This window comes from Rhodamnia argentea, chromosome 3 (genome assembly GCF_020921035.1).
Source record: "Rhodamnia argentea isolate NSW1041297 chromosome 3, ASM2092103v1, whole genome shotgun sequence".
Taxonomy (NCBI): domain Eukaryota; kingdom Viridiplantae; phylum Streptophyta; class Magnoliopsida; order Myrtales; family Myrtaceae; genus Rhodamnia; species Rhodamnia argentea.
In genome coordinates, this window is record NC_063152.1 from 7,716,765 (window position 1) to 7,740,669 (window position 23,905).

At 41.1% G+C, this 23,905-nt stretch overlaps 1 protein-coding gene and 1 long non-coding RNA gene across 2 annotated transcripts; one reads left to right on the plus strand and one right to left on the minus strand.

The window, feature by feature from the left end:
- The first annotated feature begins 235 nt into the window (after positions 1-235).
- On the plus strand, positions 236-1,374 carry LOC115730318. The gene is made up of 3 exons (XR_007197887.1): positions 236-254; positions 343-764; positions 1,310-1,374. It is a non-coding gene; the product is annotated as an uncharacterized LOC115730318 (long non-coding RNA).
- A 19,822-nt stretch (positions 1,375-21,196) lies between these two features.
- On the minus strand, positions 21,197-22,063 carry LOC115730356 (F-box/LRR-repeat protein 25-like). Its single transcript, XM_030660996.2, has one exon. The coding sequence runs from the start codon at positions 22,061-22,063 to the stop codon at positions 21,197-21,199; it is 867 nt and encodes a 288-aa protein (XP_030516856.2).
- Between the last annotated feature and the right edge of the window lie 1,842 nt (positions 22,064-23,905).

The following is a 23,905-nucleotide window of genomic DNA, read 5'->3' on the forward strand; positions in this document are numbered from 1 at the left end:
AATCAAGTTCGCTGGTGGGAGTTTAACTACTTGTTAATAGGATATCTTAAGCTATGCTGCATACTTGTATGACAATCTGGTCAAGAGGGATGGAGTTAGGAATTGGAGAAAGCACGGAGACTAGGAGTATGGAGGGAACTGCATCCAAGTATGTTAAGTTCTTATATGACTGTCTCAAATTCGTAAGAAGCTTCAAGTCCCATACGACAGCTGTGGCGTGTCTCAACTGGGAGGCAGATGCCCAAGTGAACAGAGTATGCATCTTTCAATTTAAAAGTTGATACGACTTCTTGATCTCGATTCTTCCTATCTTGCATGTTATTTCTAATGCTTTGTTTGCAGTTAAGTTCCAAACTTAGAATCTTATTTCACTGGCCAGCAGCTTTAATATGGGTTGATGGAAGATTTTTCGAAATCGTCAAAGGATCAGGAGCTCGATGTTTCTTGAACTTCTCTGAACTCTGACAATGCATCCTTGGAATGGTAAAGGATGTTTGCATGTACCTCCTGGTCCTTGTTGTGTGGATCTGGCTTTATATAAGGTAAAGGCTTGGTAAATCATACTTCAAAGCCAAATTTGCAAATGTGGATAATATATTCTGTTGGAAACATGAACATCAAATTGTGATGTTGCTAAACAAGATGAATGATACTCGTGAAAACTTGGAAGATGCCAGGATGACGATCTTGCAGGCCAGTGACCTTCCATTTGTGCATATTGCAGGAACCACTTGTGCAAATAACTGGGAGTTGTACCAATTGAAGTTAACTCATGATATCCTAAGTTCTATTCCGATCATGTCCATTCACTCTTTAAGACATTGATGGAAAAAGGAAAAAAACTAGCATATTGTGGCTCTGGTTCTTTTCTAAGTTTTAAGAAGTGGGTCTGGTTGGAACGGGAACCGGAACTGTCCAGTCTGATTTCCCAGCAGAAATAGTGTTGATCAGGAACTGGTGGTGCTGACCTTGTTCACCCGGTAACCAGGTGTGCCTGTCAACTGGTACCCAGCAAACCTGTCAACTAGTCTGGACCATCTGGGCCTTAAAAGAATTTAGAGGAGGGCCTTAAAAGAATTTAGAGGAGTAGTATTGGTGTTGGATTGGGGTTTGGAAGTCCAACCTCTTGTAACTAAGAAGCGTGCCAACCATTTGCTTTGGTGTCTTCTTGTTTTAATTTGTGGTGGCTAATTCATTTGTTGACCGTATTAAGATGACATCAAGTGTGTGTAATGTTTTAAGATGCTGCGGTGTCTGCCGACTCACTGGGCTTCTCTTGTTCTGAACGTGTGTAATCTAATATATGCAGGGTATTCTATCAGATGACATCACATGCAATCGGTTCAATCGGTCGAACTGGTACAGCAATGTTCCGAAGATTTTTTCTTTGAGCTTCTTGCCATGTCCATTCGCAGTTTTGGATGTCTGGAAACTTATTGTTGCCCATACTCTTCCCATTGTGTATCAATGTTCTATAAACTTGCCAGTGTCAGTAACAAATTTATCTCATTGGCTGGGTGGTGGAACTGAATTAATCCTGTCCATGCTCCTTACTACATTTCCACTCCGGACCTACTCTTAAGTTTAAGTGCGACTGACATAGGTACATCGTGCCTCTTTAGTGGACCACTTCATGTTTGTTCCTACAGATTGAAGAAGTGCAAAAGTAAGCTCCAAAGAAAAATATTTATTCAGTTGAAGAAGTAAAATACTGAAGCACTGAGTTTTCCCCTAAAACGTTTCAAATAAATTGAGAGGACAAAGTGCAAAAGGGATGAATCTATAGTTGCCAGACAAATACAAAAAGAATAATCATCCTCTTGTGGTAGGTGCCTAGCAGTCTGAGTTACTGACTGAGAACTGCTATGTGCAAGTTCATGATGATAGATACTATCATGGTCTCTAGTATAGCAAGATACTGTAGAGCATTCATAGTATACATGCATGCCATAGCCTCTTTAGGCACACAAGGTTTGCTTCCCACCTGTGTTTCAGCATAATGCATGTGTCGTACTTTTACTTTTACTGAAAAAGGTATCTAAACATCACGTTAGTTATGCCCACATATTCAAGGAACACGGGAATGAAATCAAGTTGATGTTTTTTTGGCAGCAGAAGGTAGAGGCGTGGCTTGTGTTTCAGATGCGAGAAAGGGAGCCCTGGTCTATATACTGGACGACGATGAAGATGAAATCTCTGATTCAGAATGACTGTCTGTTCAAGAATTTGCAGTGGTTATGCTCGTGTTGCTGCTGTTGTGGACCTATAATACTTGAAGTTGCAGACATGAGTGTGAGAAGCAATGCATGTGGGCTTTCTGACTGAAGCTCTTCGACTCCACCCTTCTTGGAAGGTCTTAATCTATACTTGCCATGTGCCTTTTCTGCTAGGCAGGCATTTGTCGAAGAGAAAGATGGAGTAAAAGGTAAGTATTTGTCTATTGACTCAGATAGAGTCGACCGATGATTCATGGCTTTTATCTGGTGCTGTCTTCATGGTATTGCTGCAAGCTCTGAGACCTCTTCAAGAGCTCCAAGCTTTTGCTTCATCTGTATGTGGCTATCATTTTCATGTGTAAGAGAACCAAATGTTTGGTTTGTATTGTTTATTCTTTGGGTTGAATTGTTCATGCAGTGTACTCAACTAATAAACTTTGCATTTAAATGTTGAAATCTCTCACCTGAGATTAACTCAGCAACTCCACATGTCATTTTTAAGTGATGCATCTGTCTTGTGTGGAACACGACTAGCAGATATATGACTTCAAGGTGGCAGTAAAGAACATAGGCTATATTCTAATCTCGTAGATTTGGAATCCTCAAATAAATGGTTGGTTTAAGATCATAAGATTATGTCTACACTATTGTTAATTGGGTTTCATATCCTTAATAAGGACATGAAAGGCATGAATCGAAAGAGAAGCTGGTTGAACCTGGCAAATTGTTCGAATTCCACCAGCAACTTCTATGCCTCCCAAGAGTTTCTAGGAATACTAGATTGAGTAAATTGAGTTTAGAAGGCATTCAGCATAATAAGCAGAATGGCAAGGAGGTGTTATTAGAAGCTGCAGCCGGATAGAATCTAATCCTGACAAATTGCTTGAATTCTGCCAGCAACGGCGATGTCTTGCAAGAGCCTGAGAATGCTGAATTGATTCAAGCAGGCGTTCATCATAACGAGTAGCAAGGCAAGCAGAGGGAAGGTATTATTGGTAGCAGCAGCCAGACAGAATCTGAAAGGTTTGATGTCGATGCGGTCCTCTCTTTCAAAGTTATTCTCCGGTTTCCAAAGATGTTCAGAAAACAAGGCCTTAGAAGCCACATGGAAATAATAGTGCTCTTTCTGAAAATTACCCTCTGACTATTGTTGTACAAGTTTCTTGCACTGCTATGCTAACTTATGGGTTATAAGTTAGACAAAGAAAAAAGTGCTTTAGATGTGTAATCAATTATGCTGCTGCAAAATTTTTTAAATGGCTGTAGTAAAGATTTTCAATTTCTGGCATGAAGTCCCAAACTATGAAACAGACTGGTAGTTGATTGATGTCTTGGGTTATAAATTTGTTTGTCTTGCCTTGATGCAATGAAGTATAGATAGGTGGCTTCAGGTTGCAGTAGGGCACGATGTCGAAGAGGCATTGGTAACTGTTGAAAAACATAATCGTCATCCAATTTGGTTCTCAGATTACGTCATATATATATATATATATATATATATATATATATATATGTGGTGAGCATTAGGGCTCACTAATTATAGAAAAGACTAAACTACCCTTTCAATACTCCCCCTCAAGTTGGGGCATAAACATCAAAAAGCCCTAACTTGTTACACAAAGTAATTACTCTCTTGCCCGACAATGACTTAGTGAAAAGATCGGCGAGTTGGTCTTCGATCCGCGTGTATTGAAGTTTTATGTCCCTGTTTTGAATCTTTTCTCGCACAAAATGACAATTTACTTCAATATGCTTCGTGCGCTCATGAAAAACCGGAGTTGAAGCGATATGCATAGCAGATCGGTTATCACAACAAAGGACCGAGGGAGCCGATGATACATGCTGAGTTCGGATAATAACATCCTTAACCAAATCAACTCACTAGTCTCATGAGCCATGGCTCAATATTCCACCTCAGCACTTGATCGAGATACCACCCGTTGTTTATTGCTTTTCCAACTCACAAGATTGCCTCCCAAGTATACACAGTAACTAGAAGTTGATCGCCTATCAAAAGGATAGCCAGCCCAATCAAGCATCGAGTAGCCAATAACATCAAGATGTCCATGATTCTTGAACAATATCTCTTTGCCTGGTGCTCCCTTCAAGTATTTAACTATACGTGGCACTGCCTCCCAATGTGTAGTACAAGAACTACTCATAAATTGACTAACAACACTAACAGCAAAAGAGATATCCGGTCGGGTAACAGTTAAATAATTGAGCTTACCCACCCGTCTCCGATACTTACTCGGATCATGAAGTAATTCGCCATGTTCCGCATCAAGCTTCACATTAGGATCCATCGGAGTATTAACAGGCTTCGCTCCAAGAAAACCAACCTCACCGAGAATATCCAGTACATATTTCCATTGTGATAGTGAGATACCATCACGTGAGTAGGCTACCTCAATCCCCAAGAAGTACCGCAAACAACCCATATCTTTTGTGCTAAACTCTGCCCGTAAAAACTGCTTCAATTTTTTTATGCCCAAAGAATCACTACCAGTAATAATAATATCATCCACATACACAACCAGGAGAACATAACCAGCAGAGGAAGTAGAGCTAAATACGGAATGATCTACGGTGCAACGTCGCAAACCAAATTGAATAACTACATCACTAAAACGACCAAACCGGGCACGTGGAGACTGTTTCAACCCATATAATGCCTTGCGCAGGCGACAAACACTGGTAGACTCCCCCTGAGCAACGAACCCCGGGGGTTGCTCCATATATACCTCCTCCGCCAAGTTCCCATGAAGAAAGGCATTCTTGACGTCAAGTTGGTGAAGAGTCCAACCATAATGGACAGCAAGAGAGATGAAAACACAAATGGAAGGTATCTTGGCTACAAGAGAGAATGTGTCATCATAATCAACTCCATATGTTTGGGTGTAACCTTTAGCAACTAGACGTGCTTTCGGATGCTCAACAGTGCCATCCGGTTGAAACTTTACCGTGAAAACCCAACGGCACCCCACAGCCTGTTTGCCGGCAGGTAACGGTGTAAGTTGCCATGTCTCATTATCCCGTAGTGCTTGCATTTCATCTTCCATAGCCTGTCGCCAACCTGGATGAGCAAGAGCCTCTACAACCGTACTTGGCACGGATACATCGGACAAAGAAGCAACAAACGAGGAATATGTAGGAGAAAGACAATTATAGGATAAAAAACGAGAAAGAGGGTAACGAGTATGTGTATGACAAGACAATCCACTATAGGGAGTAAACCGTGACCAACACAAGAACGTGTACCTTTGCGTAATGCAATGGGAATTTCAGTAGTAGAATCGGGCTCAGAGGCAACTAGTGGATCGGGAGACGGGACATTGATCGGTGGAGAATCATGCATATCCAATGCGGGCGGCGATCGTACTACCTCACGTTGAACAGATCGGCGTCGTTGATAGGTCTTCTCGGCGAACCGAAAACTAGGTGATGACACCGATGACTCGGGCATACTCGCCAAGGAAATAGGCGGTAGTGGAGCCATAGTCGAAAACAGAACATCTTCCGAAGAACCCGCTATAGAGGAGTAATATGATTGATTCTCGAAAAAAGTTACATCTGCCGACACATACAATCGCCGATTGATTGGATTATAACACTTATACCCTTTTTGAGTTCGAGAATACCCAAGAAACACACACTTGTCAGCCCGTGGATCGAGCTTATCATGACCGGGAGCAAGACGATGCACAAAACAGACACACCCAAACACACGAAGTGGTAAAGTAAAAAGTGAACTGGTAGGATGGATAGTGGAGAAAGGTATGCCCCCATGAAGTACCGAGGATGGAAGACGATTTATGAGATAGCATGCTGTAAGAACGGCATGCCCCCAATATATTTTGGGGAGGTTCATATGAAAAAGAAGGCAACGAGCCACATCCAGAAGATGACGACTTTTTCGTTCACCCACCCCATTCTGTTGGGGGGTATAGGGACAAGAAGTCCGATGCAAAATCCCATGAGATATAAGAAATGATTGAAAACCAGAGGAAACAGCCATATATTCTTTGGCATTATCAGAACGTAAATATTTAATAGAAACATGATATTGATTGAGAATTTCAAAGTAAAACATACGGAAACAAGAAAAAACTTCAGTTCGATCTTTTATTAAATATAACCACGTCATTTGGGAATAATCATCCACGAACGTAACAAAGTATTTGTAACCGGACATATCAACGACACGACACGGTCCCCAAACGTCAGAATGGACCAACTCAAAAGGACTTGACACACGACGCTGGACACGAGAAGGAAACGATACCCGATGGTGTTTGCCAAATTGGCAAGCGTCACATTGGATAGGACTCATAGACTCTGAAACAGGTGAAAAATGACGAAGAATGTCAGGTGGTGGATGACCCGTATGACAATGCATCCGAAATAAGTCGAAAGCAGTTTTCTTTTGAGCAATTGCAGCAACAAGGTCTTTGTTCAAGTAGTACAGCCCATTGGACTCATGTCCGCCACCAATCATTCGTCCGGTCCTCGGATCCTGAAAGATGCAATGAGTAGAAGTAAACGTTACAGAACAATTCAAATCTCTAGTAAGAGAACTAACAGAGAGCAAGTTATATGGGAAAGTTGGCAAATGGTAAACAGATGAAAGAGTAAGAGAGGGACCCAAGGTTGCATTCCCTTGACCAGTAATATGGGATTGTGAGCCATCAGCAAGTGTAACGGAACTAGAAGACATAGAGGTAATATCGGACAACAATTTAGAATTACCGGTCATATGATTTATGGCACCGCAGTCTACTACCCAAGAAGTGGGCGCAGAAGAGAGTAAACAAGATGGGCTACCCGAAGAAGTCTGTGCCAAAGTAGCAGTAGGAGCAGAGGAATCCACCACCTGGTTGGGACGCACTAAGGACTCGTACTCGTTGCGAGTCAGCATAATAGTACTAGGTAGTCCCGTGACTAGTCAATAACCTTCTGTACCGAAGACTCTACTGCTTCCGCATAAGCAGCTCGTGGACGAAGCTCGGGATGTAGGACATAGCAATAAGGCTCGGCATGGCCAGCTCGGCGACAATGGTTGCAATAACGAGAACTTCCAACACCCCTACCACCATCTCGACCACGACTTGATGAAAAGACAGACCTACCACGGCCCCGAGGACCACGGCCCCGACTTCCACGACCACCAGAAGACCGAGAAACCATAGCACTCGCTACAGGTGCAGATGATAATGAGTCGGGCACACATCGAAGGACCCGAGAAAAGACCTCATCTATTGATGGAAGAGTATCCCGGGAGATAATCTGCTGTCGGAGAGAAGAATGAGTAGGACCAAGCCCTCGAAGAAATAACACAACTCTCATATCCTGTTGGCGTTTGGCTAACTCTCTAATGTCATCAGTGGCAGGCAAATAAGTATCCAGTTTCTCACAAAGCATAGTGAATCTAGAATAGTAATCAGATGCAGACATGTCTCCAATACGAAGGTCAAATAACTCCTCCCACACATCACAAACACGGGTCATATTATCACGACCTGAAAACATAAGAGCACATTTGTCCCAAATAGCTTTGGCTGATGTACACCGCATAAACCGAGAACTAATCTTGGAATCCATGGTATTCCACAACAATGTTCGAATAGCAGCATCGCCGGAGCGCCAATCATCCACATTTGTTTTATCCGTAGGAAGAGATGAAGTCAGATAACTCAGTTGTTTGGTGGCCAAAAGATATGTTTCGACTGCCATAGACCAAGAAGGGTAATTGGTCCCATCAAGCTTAACAGAGGTCAACTTTAGATTAGTGAGACTGGTATCCGCATTTCCAGAATTGCCAGCCATAGCTCAATAATAATATAAAAGTGAATTTAACAACAAAATTTGCACCTTGTGCTCCAAAGGTGATAACTACCATCAATGATAATAACTCATCAGAACAGAAGCACAAATCAACATTGTCTTCCACATTTCATCAACCATGAACAATGAAGCAGACCTCTCTCCCCCCAGACCAGCTATGTCTCAACTCGCAGACAATTCTAAGCTGCATCGCATTATATGCAACTCAGAATGTATCCGAATACGCAATCAACAATATCCAATATTTTCTCGCAACAAAAAAAAAATCCAGCTATACTAAAGCCTACAACTTTAGCAATCAGACACCAACTTCGGAAACGTCACCAAGCTTCACCTAAGAGAAGGCAACGCACACAACAACTTAGAGAGTGAAATCACTAGGCTGGCCCTCGTGCTGTTGCTTGACCACCATCCGAGGCATGCTGAAATCAGATCCAGAGATGGCGCTGCTTCTTATCAGAGCCGGGCTCGGGCTCGGAGAGGGAGGGAGACGATGGAACAGTAGAAGCCTGTGGGTGATCCGAAGAAAGAGAACCATCAGTAGGTGGCCGCCATAGCACCTTGCTCACATAAAAGATCCTCACGAATTCCCTTTTTTTTTTATTTTACTCGCATCAGTGGGAACAACAGAAGGACTTTGCTATGAGAAAGTCACGCCAATGGATTCACACCAACATTTAATAGAAGATGCCAATGGATTCACGCCTCCAGATTATAATTGGGCAAAGAAATTCGTCGATCCAACAGAACAATGGACGGGGTTGCGTCGAGCAATGCCGGAGACGTCGAGCAGCGCCAGCCGCTCTGGAATTTTTTTACTGAAAGCGCAGAAGGATTTTGGTGACTATAGGCTCTGATACCATGTTGAAAAACATAATCGTCATCCAATTTGGTTCTCAGATTACATCATATATATATATGATGAGCATTAGGGCTCACTAATTATAGAAAAGACTAAACTATCCTTTCAATAGTAACCTTGCAAGCCTGGCGCCTCAAAAGTTATGCCTTGCCACCAATATTGTCCTGCTACACTATGCAGGTGAGTTTGCGCGTGTTCCAATGCCGTTTTTCAATATTGGATATTGGAAACTGTGAACCGGGGTTTGCTGAAGACATTGCGCATTGGACATGCAGAGCTGAAGGATAATTCTTTGACAAGAGTTCTAACTGGTAGCCCTGTTTTAGAGTTCCTTGAGTTGAAATGATTGCTAGGCTTCAAGCGCATCATAGTTCAATCGAGAGGTCTGCGAGAGTTGGTGATTTATTTTCAGAGGTTTTACTAAAGCAAACTCACAGCATAGTGCAGCGGACAAGATGAACTGCTGGTTCAAGATACCATGTTTGCTCATTTGTTTGGTCTGTTAGTTATTGTGAGTGCTTGTGAACTTGTGTTATTAGAGACAAACCCACTGTGTTAATCTATGAACAAAATATTATGCTGAGCCAAAAGTCCAGTCGAGCAAACACGGTTATTTTTTCAAATTTCTGCCCTGGGCCATTGTAGTCTAAATGCCTTCAATCACAATTTCTGTAAATGTTGGGCTAAAACAGATGTGCAAGGAGCCAAAGATGTCATCGGGGTTGATGAAAAAAAAATAGGATGTAGGTACATGTTTTAGAGGTACATCCTTGGGAAGGATACCTAAGAACGACCCTCCACGCTTGGAGGATCGAGTCTAGAAGGCGTCCAGTATAGCGGGCAGAAAGGCTAGTAAAGGCAAGGTGTTATGGCAAGCAACAGCCAGAGAATCTGAAAGGTTTGATGTCAATGGTGCAGTCACTCTTTTGGAAGGATATTCTCTAGCTTCGGAAGATGCTCGGGAAATAAAATCAGCTTCAAATTTCTTCACAGTTCGTTGCAAGTCACAATATAGCTTTACTTTGGTAAAAGCTTCAAAATGGTGCTTATTTGACTGGCCTATCTTTGTTGATGAGACACTTAAATCTGAGCAAAGGAGCACCATGTGAGGGACTAGTAGACTAATAAGTACTAGGATTCAGTACATTCGTTGCCCAGGAGAGTCTAACTGCGGTTCTTCTTAGGTTGTATAACTCGTTGCCGCTGCTAGCAAGACCTCGCTTTTAACAATAGTTAAAGACAACCTAGCTATTTCAAAAGCTATTTGGTAGGGTAGAACAATCCGTGGCAAGGACTCGAGAGATTTTGGCTGGCGTCTTATGCTGCTCTTGCTGTTAATGACCATCTTCTCTAGCAGGAGTGCAGCTCTTGGTCAAAGCAGCATTGGCAAGGCAAGCTTCAATCCGTCATCGTCAAAAGAATGAGCTTCGAACCTGGCATTCTCCACGCTCTTCAGATATGAACCCGGCAATCTCCATGCTCTTCAGATGCCAAGCCAAGCATAGTGAAGTTTTGCAGCAGGCAGAATTCCTGTGCATCGCAGATAAGAGGGAATGGCCGGATCAAACATGGCCTGCACATTTATTGGTAACAAGACTTAATGATCCGTCCGAAGTGTGGATGAGGATAAGCATGGACACGAATCACGTTCGCCGCTTGACTAAAGAATGATTTTGTACGTTCAAGTTTGATATGCATTCATCACAAATTGGAAAGAAAAAAAAAAGGCGCGCAGAAAGGGATTGGATTTCGGGTGGTGATGGCAAACGACATGGTCAAGTGTTTCTATCCGGCCGAGTGTTTTGGAGCTTGGGTGGTGATGGCCAATGGCTCGGTGGAGTTCGAGCTTGACCCATTGTCTCGACATTTAACCAGGTATGAATGTTTGTTCTCGTCGATTTGAGTAATTCATCAGCATATTTTTTTAAAAAAAAATTCAAAAGTAAATGAGGATGATCAGATTGTTTCTTCCAAATTACATCTCAATAACTAATCAATCACGTTCGCATCAATGTAATGTCCTTCAGCCTCCATGGGCGCGAAAGGGCGATGTCGGGCGTTTATTTAACAAGGCTATATAGTTATAAAGTCTGGCTTGGCCCAGCCCGGCCCATTTGTTAATCTGGTACGTCTAGGCCTGGCCCAGCCCGGCCCATTTCTTCAGAAACATCTGGATGCTTCGCTCATTATACTGCCTTCTCTTACACTTGTAATCCGGTAATGGAGAGCATTTTGAGTGCAATATAGTACTTGAGCCAATCCTGAATGTTTCCTGTTAAGATCTTAAGTTACACTTGTAATCCTCGCTTGAAGTAAGCTTTCGTGCATCCACTCCCCCTTGAGGGCCCATAGTTGAAAAACAAGATTTGTTTTCTGATTCAGATATTGGGTTGGAGCCTGCCAACAAGTAATACTTCTAATTTACTCCAGCTAAATGTATAACATCCTTATGCTGGCGTCCTGATGGCAAGGTTGCTGTCTTGGGACTGGAAGACAATACAGTTTTGCTGCAGGATGCCGAAGTAAGTTTTCCATTTTGTTACTTGAACGTTACCCTTATTACTTCTCAACTATAAATTCCTCATGCGACAGTCCTTGACGAGCGCGTTCTTCTCTAATCTCTCTTGGGAAAGAGTCTGAATTGCTCAAAATCTGCATGATGCAATGCAAACAGCAAAACTTGCTCAGCGAACATTCGTATGCTAATAGAGATGGCAAGCCATTTTCGTTTGTCATATCTGTCAATGTGAAGTTAACAACGAGTTGCTAGATAAGTCAATCTGAGGAGGATAAGATTAAGTAATAAAATTTATTAGAAAACTCTATTCGAACATGACCCGTTTATTAAATAGATCAACAAATTACAAGAGATGAACAAGCCGTTTGAGTAATTAGATTCAATTGAATGGGTCATTCCAATCCTAACATGTCCAACAGAGCAGATGTAAAATATGCTTATCTTCATCAATGTCCAATAAGTTTCAAAAGAAACGAGCCGTAAACTTACAAAATCCTCGGTTTATAAGAAAAGAAAGGTTCATATGGTATGACAAATTGTAATCTGTAAACTTGTGGAAACGAAATTCCCAGATGATGGACTTACTAAACTAAATATAAACAAGTCATGATAGTTCAGGTTGCTAATCAAGTTGGCACTATTGTTTAGTTAGACAGATAACAAGAGTCAATTTGTGTTTTGTGGTTTGAAACTTGAACCCGCAACAAAATTCGTCTATCAATTGTGTTAACTGTTAAATAGGTAGCCACAATTTTGATATGACATGATTACCAGTTAATTGTCACCCTTAGTTGTCATGGGGAAATATGAGCCATGAATCAAAAGGTTAAATCTATTGATTGCAGATTGTTTATGTTTGATATTGGTATTTCATGACAGATGTAAATTACTTGTATGGTGTTATTTTTATCGTTAGGTAACAACTAATGATAAAGATACTTCAAATTCACTCAACCTCGTTATTTCCAGACATGAGATATTCCAACACGTTATTTTTCTTTTGTCAAATAAGTACCCATTTGACTGCAAGGACACAAATATGAGATCGTGTGCATGGTACTGTAATTGCATTCCCTTTCGCAGAATTTTGTATAAGACAATCAAACCATCCGCTAAGCCTGATGTAGCCAACAATATCATGCAAAACGACTTACCAAGTTTGTGGGGAAGATCGACTTTGAAACTCAAACAAGATAATTGTTCTTCTTGAAAATCATCATCCTACATTAAAGCTGATGGGAGCGTGCAGCAGAAGTCCGATACCTTCACCCGGGAAGATCGCCAAGAGGAAGCCCAAATCCGAGCCCGTTAACATATCTAGTTGGACCCACCTTCATTCAAAAACTTAAATTAATGAGTTATGGGCCAACTTGGATATATTAACTGCTCAACACCACATTAATTCTCTAATATGGGACTTCTTTAACACAACTCACACGTGCATTCTAACAATCTCCCCCTCACGTGTGAGCTCCAAAGTGTTAGGTTTGCTCTCCCTTAATTTAAGTATCCTTTTTGCACCAACATATCTCAACTTGAATCTCCATCAATGCCCATCGGGCCCGCATTGTTACACCACAATACCACACCGGCCCGAAAACCGCATTGGTTACCGGATTCCTTCATTGAGATGTTCACCAAACACCAAAACAGATTGAAGGCCTACCAATCAATCATCAGCTCCGATACCATTTGATGAGAGGGTGCAGCAAAAGTCCGATACCTTCACTCGGGAAGATCGCTAAGAGGGAGCTCAAGTCCGAGCCCGTTAACATATCTAGTTAGATCCACCTTCACTCAAAAGCTTAAACTAATGAGTTATGTGTCAACTTAGATATATTAACTGCTCCACACCATATTAATTCTCTAATATGAGATTTCTCTAACACAACTCACACGTGCATTCTAACAAAAGCCATGAAATGTTTTTGATACTACATTTTGACGCATGAGTTAAATTATGAATCAAGGAAATTGATCACCTCATATCTAATCGGTGGAATCAGCGTTGAATTACTTTAATCCCATATCATATAGAGTTAATTTACTCATTCAATAGATTTATATACTTTTGGAGTTGAAATGATTGATGTGCTCAATTGCATTCTCGTGTAGGACAAAAAAAAAAAATTATCACCTCGCTGCTAATGTTGTCATCAATGATTGAAACTATTTTTGTTGTCAACGACAAATTACAGTACAGTGTTTACTGGGGTCCAGTTCGTTGTGAGAATCTGTGCTCTAAGTTGATGGTGTCATATCGAAGGATTCATCTGTGACATGCTCATTTTCATCAAAATTAATAGCTTCCTTCGATTATCAGTGACATGTTCAGTTCAGTCAAATAAGGAAGGTAATTACTTAGCTATAGCTGCTTGGTCAAGAGTAGAATGGCTGAGAAGTTGGCTGAGGCTGCTACAATTCTGTTTCTTTGAGATTTCTACCAGTTTATTACTAATCTTCCACTTCATGGATTACATTTTGCTGAGAAGAGAGATTGCTTGTACATAATGAATGTTATCTTACCAGATTTGCTGTCCATAATAACTTGTTGATTTGTTTGGCTCCTTAGCTCTAATCTCATAATTTTTCATCCTTTTATTTTCCAACTGGAATGCAGTAATTCATTTGTTTTGTAGAACGCTTCTGGTAACTCTTTGGCATTTGAAGATAACACTACTGGATTCTTCCCTCCAGCTCCAAGACTTCCTCGCATGCCTAGGCGATGGTCAAAATTCATTCGTAGCTCTCTCAAATTCTTCAGAGCAATGTTTCAATATCCTTTGCAGTGGAGATAAAGAAGGGTTTTTGTGCTTCAGTATACTTAGCAGTGTGGTCTATCAGATTCAGTCTATGAGTCCTTCTTTCCTTGTTCTTTGCTTCTCATAAGGCAGTTTTTCTTAATAAATGGATTTGAGGGCAGACTGGAAGTAAATCAGTATTTCTTGGAAAATAATGGGCTGGTTAAGTAAACAACTATACTAGGTGAAGTTCTGCTCGTAAAAGTTCTAGATGCTTATGCCATCTCCCAGTCTAGATTTCACTTCTGTTGGTGTCACTTCAGAGATGACACATCCAACTTCGATACAGAACAATTAATTATCTGAAGCTTTTTGTCGTTTGGCCTGAGGCTAGCCTGCCTTGCATGCTTGCTGCTCTTCCCTCGGACTAGTGGGTTTCTGCTCTATTCTAGGAAAGATTTGAGAGAGCCTATGAAGATCTTTCCCTTTCCGGCTTGGAGGGCCAAGACGTTTGTCACGCTTTCCGGCAATATGATGCCGTAAAGACAACCGCGAGAAAAATGTAAAACGTAAATACCAACTTAAAGCAACAATTACAGTACTGAATAGCATGCGTATAAGGAATGACAAGTACGATTTAATTTTAAAATGTGAACTCATGGCATTGCCTTTCTGTCACTAGATAATTTTGCGTCGAATTCGATAAGATGGTGATTTTCGTTATCAGATGTCAACTTTATTGAGTCAAGCAAATGATCGACAATTGTGTGTGCATCAATAGGCTGAATATTTTAGTGTTGCAACATTTAACATGGCAAATATACCTAGTACTCCTATTAGGATGGTAAATAGCTATAGGTTGATATATTGCATTCATGTCTCGATTCCGTTTGGTTTAGATGCATTATAGGCAAAGCAGTCTAACGTCCGAGCTAGAGTTGATTGGCTTTAGAGAACCCTAGTGCTCGTGACATGCACAAGCATTCTTTTCCTTTTCTTGTTTCACACTCCACAATTTCAAGTATTGTTATTGGAGTTTGGATTGTCGGTACATAAATAGCATTGATAATTCTTTTAGCTTGCATTGTTACAAGTGACTATCAAAATAACCTTCTTTCTATTGCAAGATGAAGTAATTAATGCATTGCATTTTTAGCCTTTCACTCAATTCTTGACACAAACATTTTAACTGGAGTTCATTCAATGTCCGAAGAGCTTTATTTTATTGAGGCAAAAGGATGCTAGAAATGTCAATATTTGTGTATGACGTTCATTTTAATGCCAATATTTTTTTTTTGAATTATTTAAGTATCACATCAAAGAAAAATGATAACTTAAGTGTCAATTCTGGCCACAAGGCATTTTTTTTTTTAATTTTTTAATGTTATGTGATTTTTTTTAAAAAGTCTATCCACATAGAGTCCACATGGCAACTTTTTAAAAAAAATTAATCCATGTTGATGCCACATGTAATATCTTTTTACAAAATAAGCTAAAATATTTTTAAAAAATTAAATTAAATTTAAATAATTAGCTAAACAACTAAAAAATAAAAGAAATAAAAAAAATCGAAATTGAAAATCTGTTGAAGCAATGGGCAATGGGCAGCGAGCATGGGAAATGGCCCGCATTGGTCACCGAGTGGCCGGCGACCCTAGCCGGCCGTGGGCGAGGCCTCGCCGTCGCAAATCTGGGCGAGGCTCAATCTTGCCCAATTTTGCGAGGTCTAGCCTTGTCGTGGGTGGGCGAGACCGACCTTGCCTAACGACAACCAAGCCTCACCTAGATCTGCGACGGTGAGACCCCACTATCCCTAGTGTGGCCTTGCTTGCGGCTGGCCATTGCTGGCAATGGGGGCCAACGGCAGCGAGGGCTTCCAAGCCCTAGCCGCAGCAACACAACTTTTTTTTTTGGCTTATTTTTTATCTTTTTAAATTTTTTTTATTGCTGACTTGGAAGTTCCGGCGAATCATGTAGATGTCACATCGGATTTCCAGCAAAGCTCACCCGAGTTCGCATTGCAATAATAGTTTTTCAAAAAATTGCTTCACATCTTGCATCCTAAGTAACATCGACACACAACACGACACGTTGCAACATGCCAACACGTTCTTTGTGGAAAAAATAGAGTTCTTCGACATGTTGAGCCATGTTATATATTAAACATATAATTACTATTTCTATGATTTTTCACAAAAATGAAGAATAGATTTCCTACCATAGGTACTTGAACTAGAGTCTAGACATTTGACAGACCAGGCAAAACACGCTCTCCCCTCCCCTGTCCTTACTTTTTGAAAAAAAATCTCTTGCATGCTTAGCCAAGTGAGCCCAAATTAGATTTCTCAAAATCTGCCTTTTTCTCTCTCCTATTAATTAAAAAAATTGAGCTCTCAATTAGCCATGTGCATTTCGGACCAAAAAAAAAAAAAAAAATTAGCCGTGTGCACTACACGGTAGACTAGACAGAACATGTTCTCTCTCCTCTCACGACTTGTGTCTGCTCCACCGCCTCTCTATCTTTAGTTTTTGTAAAAATCTCTACCTCACCTCTCACTCCTTCCTCTATGTCTCGCGAAGGGAATGATGACCCCCATGGCTTGGGCCGCCCCATCTCTCTTCTGATGCTCTCTGTTCTCTTGCGCTCTTCGCGCTCTGCTCCGGCACATTCGAAGCCCATTCTCTGCTCTGGTGCTCACCACGGGTCGCTGGCTCTCTCCCTCATCTGTCTCATGGCCCAAGATGCAGACAACTCCTCCCCTTATCCCCCGATCTCTGCCCTCCAGATTTGTGCCATCCCCGCCCTCCTTTCTCACCGACTAGCATGTCCCTAGCGTGTCATTGGAATTGACCGCGTCCCGAAGCGTGTCTCATGTCCGTGTCCGAACACCGACGCAGCACCTCCCTCAGCATGTCAGTGCTTAATGGCTTGCACCAACCAAGTTGAATAACAATGTTAATATGCTTAGGTATATTTTGAGTGGCAAGCAAAGCCACTCGAAGATGGTTCACGTCGCATTTCTATGTCAATTGAAAATATACATTAGCAGAGTGATATGAAAAATTATCTTCAAAATGACATCTTTTTTTTCAATCAGAAAATTCGGAAAACTAGGGATGATTAAGAATGATTTTTGGATGGCGGGCTAGGGGGATAGATTTAGGACAAGACCAACAATTGAGGGGTTTTCTTAGACAAAAATCACTTTGGGCAAATTTGGAACTTCACCCCAAGTTACGTGTTTTTTTTTATGACAAACAAATCTGCCGTGACTTTGGTGGCTTGAAGTTCAATATTGACGGGTCGATTATCGAGGGGGAGAGCGAAGCAGCAGTGGCTGGCACCTGCCATGACTCAGCTGGGAAAGTGATCGACGGGTTCGCGGAACGGGTCGTCGCAGCTTCGGCCATGGAAGTGGAAGCCAAGTGAAGACGATGAACTGAAGCAAAGTGATCTGGTTCCCTTTGCGAGCTGCTCTATTGTACTTGGAAAAAGACGATGAACTGAAGCAAAGTGATCTGCACGTGGAGTTAAGTTCTGATAGCTGATCACTTGTGCAAATAATCATGGGCCAAGAATCATGCCCATGGACACTTCGGCCCATTATACAAAAATGTAAAGAGAAGCTCGATAGGTCCAGTTCGATTAAGTTGACACTTGGCCCACGGGAATCACACAATGTAGCAAACTGGATCGCCAAAACTCATCGCAAAAATGCCCTTCCTCACAATTGGCTCGCAGTTAGGGGTGAGCAAAAAAGACCGCCCGAACCGGGACCGCCCGGACCGGACCGGACCGGGATCAATGGTCCGGTTCCCGGTTTTAGGGGGATCCGGTCCGGTTCCCGGTTCCTAAAATTGGAACCGGTGACCGGGCGGTCGGGTTCCCGGTTCCAAGGCCTAGGACCGGACCGGACCGGTCCTCTTTTTTCTTTAATTTTTTTAAAAAACAAACCTAACGTTTACTTGTTGTTTAGGTTTAGGTCCTTTAGAATTTCTTTTCTTCACTTCGGTGCAGCATCGCAAACATTTTTTCTTACCTCTTCACTATCCAATCTCCACTTATTTCACTACACGGACGAGTCTTGAGTCATCCCACCGCTTATCTCGCCTCAAACTTCATTGACACCTTCTGCAAAGTGTACATCTATTTTTTGGAACCGCAGACCGGAAACCCTTGGAACCCGACCGGACCGACGGTCCGGTCCGGTTCCCGGTTCCAAGGGTGGCCGGTCCGGTATGTGGTTCCGAAAAGTGGGACCCGGGACCACCAGTCCGGTTCTCGATTTTTTATGGGAACCGGACCGGACTGGGAACCGCTCACCCCTACTCGCAGTACCATTGTTACCTTTTTGGGATCTTTTATGTTCAGAAACTTATAACTTATGTTATTTTTTATGTTTTAATGAATGAAAAGTTTCATTTCGACCCAAAAAAAAAATCTTCGATTTCTTGATCGATTTGGATCACTCCTTCCGGAGAGGCCACATGACCCTTTTCACTTAAAAATCGAAGAGTCACTTTCTGTGAAAGATATTTCGTTGCGGGAAAAAATCCGGCGAAATAATAGCAAATTAATTTAGGAAAGAAAATATGTCCTTATTTTTTTTTATTCTATCTTATTTTTTCATGGTTAAAGAGAATTTGTTGAATTGAAAACTTATTTCATTCGGGCTCTGTTTATTTCATAAAAAACGGATAAGTTAGAAAACATTTTCTTAAAATGATTTCTTATATCGCTCCCAAAAATGAATTATCCAAAAAGGATTTCATTGTCCACTATGAAAATACTTTTTATTAGTTACTCATTTCACATAAGCCATCATTTTTATGAATATGTTTCAAATCACTCTTTTTTTGAGAAATAAATGGAACCTTATATTTGAAGACACTTTCTCTAATTCATATATTTTTGTCGATTTTGAACTCAAGAAAAAAAAATCAATATACTTTTGTTATCCATTGTCCTCAAAATTAAGTTAAAGACAAAAGTAGGAGATGATAAATGAATAAGCTGAAAGCTTGTCGGTCAAATTCAACCCCCATTGCAAAAATATGTCATGTGACTTGCCATGTGGCAATTATAGAGGAAAAGTGAGATGCCTCATGGTGATCACAAGAGCAACTTTTCTCCCGGCTCCAACCTTAATTATACACAATAGGTCAGCATTTTCTCTCACATTTAGTATTATGATATTATAATGTGTCAAAGGATATTTTATTGTACTTAATGGTAAGAGTTTGGGATTGAGATCCTTCTTTGCATTCTTTTTATCACAAAGAGGAATTTGCATATGCCTTTCACCGCAAGGTGAATTGTCATATAGTATAAACAGAAACGCTTAGGCGCATTTCATATTGCTTATGCTAAAGAAGTAAATAAATAGACTCGGTCTATATGAACTAACACCATCGTAGCTATCGATCATATTGGTTTCGTGGGGATGTTATGATAGCGCAAGTAAATCATTTTCACAACTGAATCAACAAGACAATGGCCTTGCCGTCTGGTTAGGTCAAGCTGTCTGCATAATTTAACTAGACAAAACTAAAATTTTAATGGAAATCTAAGGATTTCACAAAGTGCTTGTAACACATGTTAAGATGAAGAATTGTTCCTCCAAGTCAGAGAAGTTCGATCCAAATGAAATCACAAACTTGAAAAGTGGCACATACAGAAACAAAGCTTTTAGTTCCACACCTATCATGCATATCTAGGGATGTAATGAGCACCTATGATTTTGCTTATGCTTGCATAACTGATCAGGGAGTCCATTGAAACGATAATTAATTATAATAATTTCAGCATTTATAGAAGCTCTCTAATGGCCTTCTTACAGCTGAATCACATCGTGAGTATCCCAAAGATCATGAGGGTTTGTGACATCTTTAATCAGCATGGATTGTCATCTTCAACTGTCTCCTTGAGAAGGAACTTAGTCAAGGCAAGCAAAAGTTTTGATTTCTCATTGTCGAATTCGAACCCGACAATTTCAATCCTTTTAAGTTGATTTGCCACACAAGGGAAATCCTTCCGTGAGCGCCAAAATTGCTTTTCGACAAAGTTGCAGAGCTTCCGAAAGTCTTTTTTCTTGAACTGAAAACACACCTCCACAGTAGCTTTGTAAGCGATAATTAGGAATTGCGATAATGTAGCAGGGACATTACATACAAAAAAAAATATAAGTACAATCTGGTAGAGCACAATGTAAGTTCTCACGGACCCAAATGAATAGCTTTTTTCCATGTAGCTCCGATTTTTTCACGTACCAATTCAGTTATGTAAGTAAATGCAAACGTGCGTAAATCATAAATGGCAAGAATAGACTTGATTGTACCGTACCACATCAACCTCATGATAAAAGGCCGAAAGTAGATACGAGGCTGATTACCAAAGCAGGTATGTAACTATGTCCAGAACAAAAATGGACTAATACCGTGACATTATTGGATTTTGGATTGCATATGGCTAGCCTTTCCAGTAGTGGAGAAATCTGCAGCAAGAACGCCATCCCCTGAAGCTCGCGTTTACAAACTGTAGTATACACCACAACATTTCGCCATCTTGATGACAAGTACGGCCATCCCTTTACCCCCATGGTTGATAGAACCTGAAAACAACTCGAATTGTGAGCCAAGTAGCAGAACAAGATATGAACTTAGCTGTTGCGGTTCATCTATGTCTGATATAACAGCAATATCTTTTTCCACAGACAAGGAATCACCTCCCTCGCTGCATGATCAACTACTGCCTTAGCAACGAAAGGCCGATAACGGTTGAAAAATCAGACATACAGATAATTAAGTTTGCTTTCAAGAGAGAGGGAAATAGAAAATACTGGAGGCTACATCTTTCATTTTCTCGTGTCGCAATTAACCTTATTTATAGCCGAACATTATGCAAAGGAAAGGAAGGGAATAACTTCGATAGATATACGAACATACCCAGGAAGAGAGACCAAACCCTAACTCATACCTGAAGGCACCAGCTTCCGATTGTGATTTTCACGACATGCTACAGCTTCGTAAGGAGGAACCTCAAGTCGCGAGAAAAATTCCAACGACAAGCAGTTGGCTGCTTAAAGTTCAACTCTGCCTCTGCTAATGAAGATACTCCCGTTAGGAATAGGCTGAAGACAACTCCACCCGACAAACGCAATGAATGCAGATTCGGAGCCGAAATATGGAGCGGAGCCGAAATATCGAGAGACCAAATAGAATCGGCTTCGATCACCAACTCTCTTAGAGATCTTGAATCAATCCAGACGTTGAATATGCCGACCCGGGAGGAAAGCAATGTAAGAGATTCAAGAACAGGGCACCCCCTTATTATTTTCTTAATCACATCCTTCCCCGAAGGAAAGTAATCGAAAATAAAGTCGTGAAGGCACAATTTCTTAAGTGAAGGCCAGTGGATGCTAAAATCCGGTGGAAAAGTAGCCTTCGATATTCGCAAACTCACCAGCGACGTGCAATCGCACATGAATTGTGGTACGAAACGATCCGAGCCTCCAAAGACCAACGAAGCGTCCTCCACTTGGCGTGCCGCGGCAAAGCGGAACCACCGATCGAATTCAGTGCGGACGTAACAATCCACATGGAGCTTCTCTATCTTAGTGGCAGTGCAGAGACTCAGTGCACTGCTGATCAAAAGAGCGACACGCCTTGAGGGGAGAGAGAGGAAAGAGAGATTGATGTATGGAGTGGAGGTCCAAGCCAAACGCCATTGCTTGGACAACACGCTGGTCTTCACCAGGTCTTTGAAGGGCAAGAAGCAGAAGATATGGTGGATTATGACGTCGGGCAGGGGGCTGATGTTATCAACCTCCACCGCCTCTGGCGGAGAGGAGGAGAGATCAGGGCTGGCGTCTGGTGGCGCCATCTCCTCGCCGTGAATGGATTTTGAGGGACTTGGAGGGTTCATGAAGGTGCTGGTGGATTGACACAGAAGCCAAATCAAGTCACGCAAATCTACACAATTCAGATTTCGAATATCATCTGTCACGGGATTTGTTTTGTAGCTTTGTTTTAGAAGCATCATTGTAGGGTTATTTTGATAAATGAATCAAAATAATGGCATAAAAATTATTTTATATCTTTTGAGAAATTTTTTGAAAAGGGTATGATATTTAGAAGGATTGGTTTTTTTTCTTGGTCGAAAAAAAAAAAAGAGTTATACGCATATTTAAGACTCTTTAAATTATTTTTTTGTCAACTATTTAGTATATGTTTTTGCTTTTCATCTTATATAAGGCAAGAATGTCATTGAAATTCCTGGGCCGGATTGTGAAGTTGAAAGATCCTTTAAATTTGCTTTGCACCAAAGAGAAATTGAAGAATTTTCTACTTAAATGAAACTTATAAGTCAAGACTAGTTAGCATTATTAGGGGAACAAAATATTATCCCAAAAGGTCCTAAATTGGTATTCAATGAATCATCTACCCCAAAATAGTTTTCGTTTAAAAAAAAATTTGAAAGTGATATCCTGTGATAAATTTTCTCTAAAGTAATTTTGGGGAAAAAAAAACAATCCATAATGCAAATCTAAGGACTAGTAAATTTGGGTTAAGTGTACGGTACCGTTTGAGATTTTTGGTGAGATGAAAGGTACTTGGGGTATATTTGTTATGGTTTCTAGTTTAGAAATTTTTGCCAGACGAAAATTATTTTGAATTAAATGTATCATGGGGCATCAATTTGGAATTTTTAATGGTCTTAAACCTATTATTAATCTCCCTTCAACCCTTTAAGCGAAATGCAGCAAAAGGAAAGAAAATCCATGGACCGACCCCATCGTCTCCACCCCGTAGGAACTACGAGATCACCCCAAGGACGCCTTCGGCATCCAAGGGTCGCGGACCGACCATAGAATCCTGTTCAATAAGTGGAACGCATTAGCTGTCCGCTCTTAGGTTGAGCAGTAAGGGTCGGAGAAGGGCAATCACTCATTCTTAAAACCAGCATTCTTAAGACCAAAGAGTCGGGCGGAAAAGGGGGGAAAGCTCTCCGTTCCTGGTTCTCCTGTAGCTGGATCCTCCGGAACCACAAGAATCCTTAGTTAGAATGGGATTCCAACTCAGCACCCTTTGAGATTTTGAGAAGAGTTGCTCTTTGGAGAACACAAGACGATGAAAGTTGGAATGAACTTATAATCATGGAATCGATAATGTTGGATGGATGCCTCCTAATATCAAGCAAAAACCAATTAAAAATTAAATTTTACATGTTTTATGATTTCAAAGGATGGTGTATAATTATCATTTGAATCAATTATAGGTAATATGGGCACGCGTGGTAACACTTCTAGGATTGAATTTCTGCTCCAAAAGTGCTTCTGAAGCAAAAATCTGTTTGGTAATGCAATTTCTAAAGCATAAATCAGTTTTGTTATGTAAAATTTCATTTCTACTTTTGAAGACAATTTCTACATATGAAGTTGTTTTTAAGCCAATTCCAAAAGCTAAAAAAAGTTACTTATATTTAAGAAGTAGAAATTTCTCAACATCAATATTTGTCTCATTTTAGCCTCTTTCATTTTTAGTGCATCTCTCCCAATCATGTCTCCATCGTCGCCGCCCATTGCCACAACCACCGTCAGTAGCCATCACCCGTTGCTAACCACCTCCGACCACCACCGGCCCCCTTGACCATCGCCACCTGATGCCCAACAACCGTCATTGCCCCTCGTTGCCAGGTGCTGACGACCACCGCCTACCGCCACCG